Source organism: Hemitrygon akajei, chromosome 23 (assembly GCF_048418815.1).
Source record: "Hemitrygon akajei chromosome 23, sHemAka1.3, whole genome shotgun sequence".
NCBI lineage: Eukaryota > Metazoa > Chordata > Chondrichthyes > Myliobatiformes > Dasyatidae > Hemitrygon > Hemitrygon akajei.
In genome coordinates, this window is record NC_133146.1 from 33093722 (window position 1) to 33107392 (window position 13671).

The window sequence follows — 13671 nt, forward strand, 5'->3', positions numbered from 1 at the left end:
TATTGCTATTCCTTCTTTGTAGTTGCTTAGCTAGGAACAACATAGATGCCATGAAGGATAGTGGAACGCTCCTCTTGCAGGATGTGGGAAGGCAGGGAGACCTACAGTGTCCCTGATGACTAAACATGCAAGAACTGTATCCAGCTGCAGCTCATACCACTCCATGTTAAGGAGTTGGAGCTGGAAATGGATGAACACCAGATCATTCAAGAGGCTGAGTGAGTGATAGATAGGACTTGTACAGAGACAGCTACACACAAGGTGAAGGTCACAGGAAATTGGGTGACAGTCAGGAAAGGGAAAGGGATTAAAAATTCAGTGCACAGTATCCTGTGGCCATCCCCCTCTTGGATACTATTGGGCATGGTGGGGGATGACCAGGCAGAGGAAAGTCACAGCGGTCAGGTCTCTGGCACCGAGTCTAGCTCTGTGACTCCGAAGTGAAGTGGGGAGAAGAGGCGAGCTGTTGTGATAGGGAATTTTTTTAGTCTTAGAAAAAAGAAGGCTCTGTGAATGAGAATGAGCTTCCTGAATGGTATTTTGCCCCCTGGGCGCCAGGGTCCGGGATATATTGGATCGAGTCCTCAGCATTCTTAAGTGGGAGAGTAAACACGGGGTGGGGGAGGGGGTAGGGGTGTCTAAACTAGAGTTGCAAGGATGGGAGCCAGAGAGCCAGAACACTTAGAGGAGAGATTGTGGAGACAGACATTGTTAAGACCTCAGACAAAGCCAGGAATCAAAAGGTTGAGCATGGGGCAACTAACGTCCTGAGCTGCTAATGTTTCAAAGCAACAAGTATCGTAGGAAAGGCAGATGAGCTCAGGGCAATGATCAACACCTGGAATTATGACACTGTAGCCATTAGTGAGAGTTGGTTGCAGGAGTGGCAGGATTGGCAGTTTGATATTCTGGGGTTCTCTTGTTTGAGGCATGACACAGTGGGAGGGATTAAAGGAGGAGGGGTGCTCAGTCAGGACAGACTGCAAAACTCGTCTAGTGAGGCATTATGGGTGGAAGAGAGTATATAAGAAAGGTATCACCATGTTAATGGGGGTATAAAACAAACCACCCAACAGTCCGAGGGATTTAGAGGAACAAATTTGTAGAGAGATTGCAAACAGTTGCAAGAAACATAAGGTTGTTATAGCAGGTGATTTTAACTTTCTGAACATTGACTGGGACTCCCATATCGTAAAAGGACTACATGGGATAGAGTTTGTCAAATGTGTTCAGGGAAGTTTTCTTAATCACTACATAGAAGTCCCAATAAGAGAGTGTGTGATGCTTGATCTTCTTTTAGGGATTGAGACAGGGAATGTGTAGAGGAACACTTTGCCATTAGTTTCAAAGTAAATATGCAAGAAGATAGATCTGCTCTGCAGATTGATATTCTAAATTGGGGAAAGACCAATTTTGATCTGGTAAATACAGATTGAAACTGGCTGTTTTCTGGCAAAGGTGTACTTGGCACGTGGGAGGCCTCAAAAGTGAATTTTTAAGAGTCCAAAGCTTGGAGGTGCCTGTCAGAATAAAAGGTAAAGATATCAGGCATAGGGAGCCTTGGCTTTCAAAAGAGTTCGAGGCCCTGGTTAAGAAAAAAGGGAGGTATGTTGCAGGTATAGGCAGGCAGGAACGAATGTATTACTTAAGGAATATAAGAAATGTCAGAGACTACTTAAGAAAGTAATCAGGAGGGTAAAAGAAGGCATGAGCTTGCCTTAACAGATAAGCTGAAGGAGAATCCTAAGGGAGATTACAGATATGTTAAGAGCAAAAGGGATTAAATTAAAAGTAAGGGACAAAATTGCTCCTCTGGAAGATCTGAATGGTAATCTAAACATGGAGTCAAAAGAGATGGGGAAGTTCTTAAATTTTTTTTGCATCTGTATTTACTATGGAGATAGACACAGAAATCTATGGAAATGAGGCAAAAAAGCACCAACTTCATAGACTCTATACAAATGAGAGGAGGAGGTGTTTGCTGTCTTGAGGCAAATTAGGGTGGATAAATCTCCAAGAGCAGATAGGGTATTCCCTCAGACCCTGTGGGGTAGGCAAGTGCAGAAATTGCCAGGCCCTGGCAGAGTATTTAAATCACCTTTAGCGACAGGTCAGGTACCATAGGATTGGAGGATAGTTTATGTTGTTCCACTGTTTAAGAAAGGATCTAAAAGTAAACCAGGAAATTATAGGCTGGTAAGTCTAACATCAATAGTGGGAAAGTTACTGGAGGGTATTCTAAGAGACTGGATATACACGTATTTCAATAGATAGGGACAGATTAAGTATAGTCAGCATGGCTTTGTGTGCGGTAGGTCATGTCTAACCAATCTTATAGAGTCTTGTGAGGAAGTTACCAGGAAGGTTGATGAAGGAAAGACAGTGAATGTTATCTATATGGACCTTAATAATTCCTTTGACAAGGTCCTTTATATCAGTGATCTGGATGAAGATGTGGTTTACTCGATCAGCAAATTTGCAGATGACACCAAGATTGGTGGTACAGTGGACAGCGAGAAAGACTATCAGGACTTGCAGCAGGATTTGGACCAGCTAGAAAAATGGCAGATGAAATTTAATCCAGACAAGTGCGAGGTTTTGTGCTTCAGTAGGACCAACCAAGGTAGGTCTTACACAGTGAATGGTAGGGCACTGAGGAGTGTGGTAGAACAAAGGGATCTGGGAATGCAGGTCCATAATTCGTTGAAAATGTTGTTACAGATTGATAGGGTTGTAAAGAGAGCCTTCATAAATCAAAATATTAAGCATAGGAGGTGGAATGTTATGCTGAAGTTATACAAGATATTGGTGAGGCCTAATTTGGAGTATTGTGTGCAGTTTTGGTCACCTACCTACCCAAGAATGTCAGCAAGCAAAACGCTGGAGGAACTCAGCAGTATCTATGGAAAAAAGGTACAGTTGACGTTTCGAGCTGAAATCCTTCCCCAGACTGGAGAAACAAAACTAAGAAATAGATTTGAAAGTGGGGGGAGGGGAGAGGCATAGGTGAAACTTGGAGGGGGAGGGATGAAGCAGAGAGCTAGGAAGTTGATTGATGAAAGAGACAGAAGATCATGGAAGCAAAAAAAGGGGGGAGTGGAAGAGCAAGGGGGTAGAGAGAGGTGATAGGTGGGCAAGGAGATAACATAAGACAGGGAAAGCAGGATGGGATGTTGATGGGTCTGGAGGATCTGAGTTATAAGAAAAGATTGAAGTTTGGACATTATTCCTTGGGATGTAGAAGATTGAGAGGAGATTTGATGGGGCTATACAAAATCATGAGTGTTACAGATAGGGAAAATGCAAGCAGGCTTTTGCACTGAGATTGAGTGGCACTACAATTAGAGATCATGGGTGAAATATGAACTCCAGTCAACATTTGAGAGAAGTTTGGATAGGTACAAGGATGGCAGGGATATGAAGGGCTATGGTCCCGCTGCAAATCATGGGAGTAGTCAGTTTAAATGACTCAGCATAGACTAGATGGGCTGAAGAGCCTGTTCCTACGCTGTACTTTTCTATGACTCTACATCAGTGTAACTCAGTATTTGTTCATGTCCCAATGTCACCCTCTCTCTGTAACCTGGTGTCTCTATATATCTCAGTGTAACTCAGTACAGGGTCATGATGAAGGATCTCCGTCGTCTGCTTATTCCCCTCCATAGATGCTCTTGACCTGCTGAGTTCCTCCAGCATTTTGCGTGTGTTGCTTTGCATTTCCAGCTTCGGCAGAATCTCTTGTGTTTATAACTCAGTTATTTGTTTATGTTCCGATGCTGCCAGGTATACCTAAATATGTCTCAATGTAACCTGGTGTTCCTGTACGCCTCACAGTGTAACCCAGAAACGGGGCATCTTCCTATTCCCAGTTCGACTTGGCACCTCCGCAATAACCCAGTCCCATTCACTCCATTGGCGTTATCGTAACGTAGATTTGCAGCAGTGTTTAACACCCTCTATCCCGGAGCCACCGTCACTCGGGTGAACCCTTTCATTCTCTCTCCGTCGTTCCGCATTGCGGCGGCGCCGGCCACCGGGATCGGAAGGACCGAAGCGGGGCTGGGATCGGGAGGACTGACGGGCGAACCATGCTGATTCGGTGTGCCGGATTCCGGTGCGACCTCCGCGGCAGGGCCCCGCAGGGTCTCAGGCGAGCGGGCCTCTGCTCGCTGCTGGTTGTGTGGGCTTGCTTGCGGCACTCCGGCGCCTCCGTCGGCCGGTCGGCCTGGGCCGAGCATTACGGCACCAAGTCGAGGTACCGGGACGTGAGCCAGGGCGAGGATTCCTGGCTGCCCCCGGCCCGCTGCACCCAGCTGCAGCTGAACGGCCTGATCCGGCACGGCACCCGCTACCCCACCAGGAAGAATGTGCCCCGCATGCTGGAGGTGCACCAGCTGGTGAAGGAGCTGGGGGACACCGGCCTCGACCTGGTGCAGGCCCTGGCCGCCTGGAACATGTGGTACCACGAGTGGATGGACGGCAACCTCCACCCGCTTGGAGTCTCCGACATGGCCCAGCTAGCCGAGAGGCTGGCCGCCGGCTTCCCCCGCCTCCTGGCCCCGCAAAGTTTCCTCGAGAACAGGGTCAAGTTCCTGACCAGCTCCAAGCACCGGTGTGTCAACAGCACCCAGTCCTTCATCCGAGGTCTGGAGAGGCACCTGGGCTTGCGGGTCGAGGCGGCCGACCAGTGGGAGGTCGACGACGGGCTGCTGCGCTTCTTTGACTCCTGCCAGAAGTTTGTCAGTCTAGTGGGAAACAACGGCACGGCCCTGCACCAGGTGGAAGTGTTCAAAACGGGTCCAGAAATGGAGAGAGTGATCCAAAAAATGGCACAGAAGCTCGGCGTGTTACCAGAGGCCATCAGTATCGGTAAGTTATAGATCTTGACTCTCACTTACCATTCCACGTATAACACTGGTTGGGTTACAGATCTTGACTAATTCATCACCCTTTAGATCACCGCAATGCTACTTGAGGGCACTGGTGTGATCACGTTCAACTGTTCTGTGGTGACTCAGATGATGCAAAGAAGCAACGAAATTTTCTGAAAGTTTTAGGGTGGTAAAAAGAAGCATGAGGATCACTGAATGTGAAATAATTAGGAACATAAATCATAAAATCAAATTGACAAGCTCCCTTTAACCCTGAAAAGATTTAGTGATGGTGGCGGGTGGCGTTCAGTTGGTAGCAGATCTCTTTTAGCAGATGCTGACTATAGAACCAATCTACTATGTGCTTCAGAGAAAGTACGCCACAGGGGCTTGATTTTAGCCATTGAGCATGTAGAAATGCTAGTGTGACCTGCATACAGCAACTTGAGTACTGAGCTTGAACTAAACTGGAGCGTATTGTCACAGTAAATTGAACAGCTTCATACTAGCTCCACTCCTGAAAGAAACTTGTTTGGTGGTGAAATGGAGCAATGTAACAAGGCAAAGTTCAAAGTTGAATTTATTATCAGAGTACATACATGTCACCACATACAAACCAGAGATTCTTTTTCCTGTGGGCATACTTAGCAAATCTATAGAACAGTAACTGCAAGCAGGATCTGTTAAACAGTAAACATCAGGAACTGTAAACAAACTGTGCAAATGCAGATAATAAATAAATAGCAATAAATAACGAGCATGAAATAACAAGATAAGTCCTTAAATGAGTGCAGTTATCCCATTTTGTTCAAGAGCCTGATGGTTGAGGGGCAGTAACTGTTGTTGAACCTGGTAGTCCTGAGGCACTCGTACCTTCTACCTGATGGCAGCAGCGAGAAAAAAGTGTGGCCTGGGTGGTGAGGATCTTTGATGGTGGATGTTGCTTTTCCATAGCAACGTTTCATGTCGATATGCTCAATGGTTTGGGGGGGGGGGTGTTTACCCGTCATATACTGGCCGAATCCCCTATCTTTTGGAGGATTTTCTGCTCAAAGGCATTGGTGTTCCCATAGATAGCATGGGATCAACGATGCAGTCGGTTCAAACAGACTCATAGACACCAGGGCTTTATACAAGAATCAGATGAGCAGTAGTTTCATAAAAGCAGAAGAAAGAGAAGCAGGAACAAGTGATTTAGTCAGCATGCTTTGCTTAAGGGGAAATCTCATCTGACAAATCTGTTGGAATTCTTTGAGGAAATAAACAGGATAGACAAAAGAGAGTCAGTGGAGGTTGTTTGCTTGGGTTTTCAGAAGACCTTTGACAAGGTGCCACACAAGTCTGCTTAACAAGAGCCCATAGTATTACAGGACAGACACTAGTGTGGCTAGAAGATTGGCTGGCTGGAAAGAGGCAAAGAGTGGGAATAAATGGTGACTTCTGGTTTGTTGCCAATGATTAGTGGTATCGGTGATGGAACTGCTTATTTTCACATTATATATCAATGATTTGGATGATGGAATTGATGGCCTTGTGGCTACTTTTGTGGATGATATGAAAATAGGTGGGGGGCAGGCAGTGTTGAGGAAGCATGGACTTTGCAAAGGGACTTAGATTAGGAGAATGAGCAAAGAAGTGGCAGATGGAATACAGTGTAAGAAAGTGTATGGTCATACACTTTGGTAGAAGGAATAAAGGTGTAAACTGTTTTCTAAATGGGGAGAACATTCAGAAATCAGAGGTGCAGTAGGACTTGGGAGTCCTCGTGCAGGATTCCCTAAAGGTTAACTTGCAGATCTAGTCTGTAGTAAGGAAGGCAACATCAATGTTAGCATTTATTTCAAGAGGATTCAATATAAAAGCAAGGGTGTAATGCTGTGGTTTTATAAGGCATTAGTCAGGCCACACAGAGTATTGTGAGCAGTTTTGGGCCCCTTAACTAAGAAAGGATGTGCTGGCATAAGAGAGGGACCAGAGGAGGTTCAAGAGAATGATTCTAGGAATGAAAGGCTTAACTTAGGAGGAATATTTGATGGCTCCAGGCCTGTAGTTGCTGGAGTTTAGTGGGGGGGGGAGGGGGTGGGAATCTCATTGAAACCAATTGAATATTGAAAGGTCCAGGAAGAGTAGATGTGGCAAGAGTGTTTCCTACAGTGGGGGAATCTAGAACCAGAGGGTGCAGCCTCAGAATAGAAAGACAGAGATGAGGAGGAATTTATTTAGCCAAAGAGTGGTTATGGAATTCATTTTTATAGACAGCTGTGGAGATCAAGTTGTTGGGTTTAAAGTGGAGGTTTACAGATTCTCGATTAGTAAGGGTTTCAAAGGTTACAGGGAGAAAACAGGAGAATGGGATCGTGAGGGCTAATAAATCAACCATAATGGAATGGTGGAACAGACTCAATGGGCCGAGTGGCCTAATTAGATAGATAGATAGATACTTTATTCATCCCCATGGGGAAATTCAACTTTTTTTCCAATGTCCCATACACTTGTTGTAGCAAAACTAATTACATACAATACTTAACTCAGTAAAAAATATGATATGCATCTAAATCACTATCTCAAAAAGCATTAATAATAGCTTTTAAAAAGTTCTTAAGTCCTGGCGGTAGAATTGTAAAGCCTAATGGCATTGGGGAGTATTGACCTCTTCATCCTGTCTGAGGAGCATTGTATCGATAGTAACCTGTCGCTGAAACTGCTTCTCTGTCTCTGGATGGTGCTATGTAGAGGATATTCTGCCTCAATGTCTCGTAGTCTCTCGCTTGCTCCAACTTTCAACAAAATCGACCTCAGGATCACTCCCCGATGCTAACAGTGATATCTTTAATATCCAAAACTGTATATCGACAGCTTGTATAAGCAGTATTCAGAATCTACAAGTGTTCATTGTCTGCTGATTAAAAGTATGAAGAACTGTTAAGTCTCCAATGCAATTCTCAAGCTGCAGTGGTTTCTTCGTTTTAGTTATTAATCATTTTCCAGCCTCCTGTTAAACAGTTTGTTGAAACTGGCTACTATTCAGTTAAGTGAATGTGTATTTTGTCCCTTGGGGATCAAATGTTTGGAGAACACAATTTTAATCAAAATATCAGGTTGTAGAACATTTTCCAGGTTGAGCTGTTACGAATGTGCCACAACTCTGAGGGGCCAAAGGGTACAAAGTAGCCCCCTCCTTTTTGAGAATCGCAAGATCGCTATTAATTCGGTTCGGGACCCAGGAAATGAGAGAGAATCCACAAGGGTTTGGAATGTGTCCTGGCCCCAGAGAGGCGGAACCATTGATAACGACTATTGTCTCTTGGAGACGGAAATGTGTATTGAGTACTGTACTATTCATTGAAGCCCTCAGGGAATGACCAGAGTGGGCTGGTTGAGGGATTGCATCATCCCAACCTGATTGACATCTGAGACCCCGTGAGTAAGGATAAAAGAGGGTCTGGGGAACAACCCCTTTAGATGCACCAGGAGAAATGCTAGAAATCCCGTGACAGCGTTTAATAGCGACAGCCGGTGGGGGGCCCGCGTGCGTCCTTTTCCATTTGCCTCGGAATTGGCGGGCCTTACCACGGAAGACGGCTTAGCTAAAGAAGAGGACACCAACGAAATTTCGAAGGATCGACATCATAAAAAGGAAAAGCTGGCAAGTTTCAAAAATCTCTCTCTTGACTCCAACCAAAGACTGCAGCCTGCATAAACTGAATGACTTTTATATTTCCATCGGACAATACATTATCCCCTAGACAACGATAGAGCTTATTTCTTATTGATTATTATTATACCCGCACTTTTAGAGTTAGTATTGACAACGTATATTATGTGTATGTTTGCATTGATATTATTCTTGTGTATTTTTACCAATAAATACTGTTAAAAATAGTACCATCAGACTTCAACGGACCTCTCTGTCTTTGCTGGTAAGTGACCCAGTTACGGGGTTCGTAACAACTTGGGGTTCTCGTCTCGGGATTTGATACCAAATTGGGGGGCCAGTAAATCGGGCTTGTAAGTCCAAACTTGGATCTGGTTACGCAGGTAGCCAGACGGGAAACCAGCAAAGATGGACGTGGGTGAATTTATAGAAAACCGCTAGAGGCGGCCACAAAGTCGGAATTAATAAATATTGCGAAAGGACTAAACCTCGCAGAGGTGAGGTTGTCGATGAAAAAGCGGGAGGTGCGGAGGGCCATAACTCAGTATTATATTGTGAAGAATGTGTTTTCAGCTGAGGTATTGGAAAATATCCCTGAAAAGGTACCAGCTAGTGGGACGGCTCAGTTAGGGTTGGAGAAAGTAAGGTTGGCACATGAAATTAAATTAAAGCAGCTGGAAGCAGCTGAGAAAGAAAAAGACAGGGCCGAAAAGGAAGAGGGAGAGAGCTGAGAAAGAAAAGGAAAGAGCCGAGAAGGAGAGGGAGGCAGAGAAACAGAGGCAACATGACTTGGATATGGAGAAGTTAAGGCAAGAGCGAAGAGTTCAAGGGTCAGACCGAGAGGAGCGGTTTAATGTTAGTCGGGAGTTGAGGGTAGTACCACCATTCGAGGAGACGGATGTTGATAGTTATTTCTTGCTTTTTGAAAAGGTTGCAGTGAATCAGAAGTGGCCCAAAGAGCAGTGGATGGCGTTGTTACAAGGTGTGTTAAAAGGGAAGGCACAACGGGCATATGCGGCGTTGTCCATGGAGGAGGAAGAGAATTATGAGAAAGTAAAGGAGGCCATTCTCCGGACCTATGAATTGGTACCTGAAGTGTATAGACAAAAGTTCAGAAATTTAAAGAAAGGGTGGAATCAGACGTATACCAAGTTTGCCTATGAGAAGGGTGTGCTCTTAGATTGCTGGTGTACAGCAGAAATAGTGGAAGAGGATTTTTGGCGTCTCCGGGAGTTAATTCTGATTGAGGAATTTAAAGGTTGTGTTTCGGAGGATATCCGGATGTATTTGAATGAGAAGCCGAATAAGTCCATCTACTAATTTGCTAGGTTCGCAGATGAATATGCCCTAACCCACAAGTCAAAGTTTTCCTCGAATAAAAGTTACCAGAGAGACCGTGGGAACGGTAGAGAAAGCCCGCCGGCTGAGGCAGAGGTCCTGCCGGGAGCTAGTGGTAAGATTGAGGAGGAGAGGCAAAACGGCAGGAGATTTCCTGGCTTGACCTGTTTTAATTGTGGAAAGGGGGGACATATTGCATCTAGGTGCCTTGCTCCGAGGAAGGAGACAGGAAAATGGAAAGCAGCAGTCCCTATAGGATGTGCTGTGGTAATCAGTAAATCGACAAGAGAGCCCTAGGTAGACAGAGTACGAGAATGGTCTGAGACATGTATGTCAAAAGGAACCATGTCTGTGAGAGAGGGAGACACACCAGTTCCAGTGCGAATCTGGAGAGACAGGGGAGCTGAACTGTCATTGATTAGCAGTAAGGTACTGGATTTTGGTCACAAGACGGGAATGGTAGCTTTGAAAGGAATAGGAAAAGGGACAGAAACGGTGCCCTTGCATAGAATCATTATAAATTGTGAGTTGGTATCTGGACCAGTTGAAATAGGGGTGCGATCAGAATTCCCGAGAACTGACGTGGACGTCCTTCTTAGTAACGATTTAGCCGGTGGTAAGGTTTGATCAGCAATGAAGCTGACGAGCTAGCCTGTGAGTGTTGAGGTCTCGCCCCTAGATTCCAAGATCTATCCCGCATGCGCGATCACTCGCAGCATGTTGAGAAAGGCAGCTGAGAACGAGAGCAGTTTAAATCCGGCCAATATCGATTTGGCCGAGACGTTTTTACCGACCCTGTACCACAAGGGTTTAGAGGGTGGTAAAACGGAGAGTAGTAAAGTGAAAGAGAGTAAGGGAGAGGAGTTAGCCAGGAGAAAATTTATAGAGGCACGAAGTAAAGATGAGAAACAGATAAAGCTGTTAAAAGGTCCAGCGTTGGACATGGATGATCTGTCTTGTTTGGCAGAACTGTTTGAAGAAGTTGAACATTCTAAAGGTGTTCCCGATAATGAAATGAGGGCAGTCCTAGATGAAAAGGATGCCATTACCTTGAAGAAGTCTGCTGGGTTGGCAGATGAGGTTGTTTCAGCCCGCGGGGTTGAGTTTACTCCAGAAGGGAGTTGCCCAGAGAGTAGTTGGGAGGATCAGGGGAATTTAGAATTTGAAAAGGGTACGGGTATTGAAAGCCTGGAAGAGGCAAATGTCCCGTTTGAGAGTGTCCAAGATGTGGATGCACGTGGTACTGAACCTAGTAATGGAGCTCAGAAAAAATCTGAGGTATTTGATTCAGTTGAAAAGGAATGCAGTCCTTGTGGGTCAGATGGACTTGGTTCAGTGAAGAAAGGGTTAGCCTTGGTAATAGTGGGAAGTGAGAATTCCCAGTTGTTTGTGTTCGAAGGTGTGTTAAAAGTTAGTGAGGAGATAAAAGGTGGTGAGGTGAATATTATTATTGAAGGAAAAGGGAAAAGTGTAGTTCCCAAATTGAATGAAGAAAATTTAAAGTCTGGACTGGTGTCAGAAGCAGTAACCAGGCTGAAGGGACAATGGCTTGTTAACACGGTGCCTGCGAATCAATTACAGTTTGATTTGGAATGTAAAGGTGCCCCACACGCTATTGTTATTCAAGAGTGTGGTGTGAAAAAGCAGAATTCGGGATGCTGTTTGAACAAAGAGGGATCGCTGTCAGATTTTAAATTGAGAATTAATCGCATGAAGGGTCCTGAAGAGAAACTAGCAACTTGCTTAAAATTAAAGAATTGTGTGGAGATTCAGAAAATGGTCTAAGTTTGGAACACATTGCTGATAAAATAACTCCTATGAAAGGAGCGGGCAAAAGCCTATTTCGCCATGGGGCACAAGCTCACCACGTGGGAGTTAACTGGAAAAGGGGCGAGGGTTGATGGGATGCCATTTTTAAATAGCAGAATCCGGTTTTAAGGGATTTCGACAAAGCATGTGAATAATAAAGACAAACCCCATGGAAAACTGACTGTTAAGTTTGAAAGTAACATAAAGATTAGTATTTGCATGAACTTTTGTTGTATACACGTAAGCTAAGATCACAACTCTTTAGTTTTTGTTTGCGGAAGTAACAAAAATAGGTAGTTATTAAATTGGAGTCTGATGCTACAAGACTTTAGTAAGGTATAAGATGTTAAGATATTAAAGGAAGTGACAATGTAATCGTTAACTGTTTAGATGCTGAATTGAATGTATAACTGTATTACTCTGTAGTGAAAAAAAAACTTTTGTATTGTGTTAGATTCTAAAATCCTGTAAGACTCTGTATTACTTCGTTTTTACCGATGGTAAAAACGCTGTGAAGAAAGGGGGTGTTACGAATGTGCCACAACTTTGAGGGGCCGAAGGGTACAAAATAGCCCCCTCCTTTTCGAGAATCGCAAGATCGCTATTAATTCGGGTCTGGGACCCAGGAAATGAGACAGAATCCACAAGGGTTTGGAATGTGTCCTGGCCCCAGAGAGGCGGAACCATTGATAACGACTATTGTCTCTTGGAGACGGAATTGTGTATTGAGTACTCTACTATTCATTGAAGCCCCTCAGGGGACGACCAGAGTGGGCTGGTTGAGGGATTGCATCATCCCAACCTGATTGACATCTGAGACCCCGTGAGTAAGGATAAAAGAGGGTCTGGGGAACAACCCCTTTAGATGCACCAGGAGAAACGCTAGAAATCCCGTGACAGCGTTTAATAGCGACAGCCGGTGGGGGGCCCGCGTGCGTCCTTTTCCATTTGCCTCGGAATTGGCGGGCCTTACCACGGAAGACGGCTTAGCTAAAGAAGAGGACACCAACGAAATTTTGAAGGGATCGACATCATAAAAAGGAAAAGCTGGCAAGTTTCAAAAATCTCTCTCTTGACTCCAACCAAAGATTGCAGCCTGCATAAACTGAATGACTTTTATATTTCCATCGGACAATACATTATCCCCTAGACAACGATAGAGCTTATTTCTTATTGATTATTATTATACCCGCACTTTTAGAGTTAGTATTGACAACGTATATTATGTGTATGTTTGCATTGATATTATTCTTGTGTATTTTTACCAATAAATACTGTTTAAAAATAGTACCATCAGACTTCAACGGACCTCTCTGTCTTTGCTGGTAAGTGACCCAGTTACGGGGTTCGAAACAGAGCTAAGAGGTAAATCAGGAAACAGTGACTAGGAGACACTTAGTCTTTACAAATTTCCAATTTAGTAAAAGAGTGCAGGTCGGTGGGACTAGGTGAAAGTAAGCATTCGGCACGGACTAGAAGGGCCAAGATGGCCTGTTTTTGTGCTGTAATTGTTATATGGTTAATAAATTTTTGAATGAGAAATCAATTACTAACATTTTTTTTGGTATCTTGAAGAGCAATTATTTAGGTTAGCAGAGAATGCATTTCAAACTTGACATTGACACAGGTTGGAGCAAAATAAAAGTTAGGTGATGTGTTTTTAGCTGAAACTTGCTGCTAGCTGTTGCAACATGACATTGTCAAAAGTGTAAACAATTGCACTTTTAGTTTTGGTTTCTCATATTTGCTTATCTTGTTGTTAAATTGATGTCTTTGTTCCCTATTTTCAGGGACATACTGTATTGCTTATATTTTTATTGTTTCACAACCTTTAACTAATATTCATCTAATTTAATTAATATTCCTTGATGGAGAATTACATGTGGTCTACTGCACAGACACTGTTCACTTGCTGCACTTTTCCACATTGATGTTTATTTTGCACTGTAGCCTTGTTTCATCTGCATTTGCCTACAATCTATTCCTTTCTCATTCTTG

The 13671-nt window shown here is 44.1% G+C and overlaps 1 protein-coding gene across 3 annotated transcripts in view; it reads left to right on the forward strand.

Annotated features, from left to right (window-relative positions):
* The first annotated feature begins 3678 nt into the window (after positions 1–3678).
* The window catches only part of LOC140715317 (multiple inositol polyphosphate phosphatase 1-like), a 79663-nt gene continuing 69670 nt past the window's right edge, over positions 3679–13671 (forward strand). The window contains exon 1 of one of the 3 annotated variants that reach the window (XM_073027355.1): positions 3679–4869. In XM_073027355.1, the coding sequence (XP_072883456.1) occupies positions 4089–4869 (781 nt within the window). In that variant the 5' untranslated portion in view covers positions 3679–4088. The remainder of the gene's footprint in view (positions 4870–13671) is intronic. The other 2 variants (XM_073027356.1, XM_073027357.1) reach the window with 2 other exon arrangements.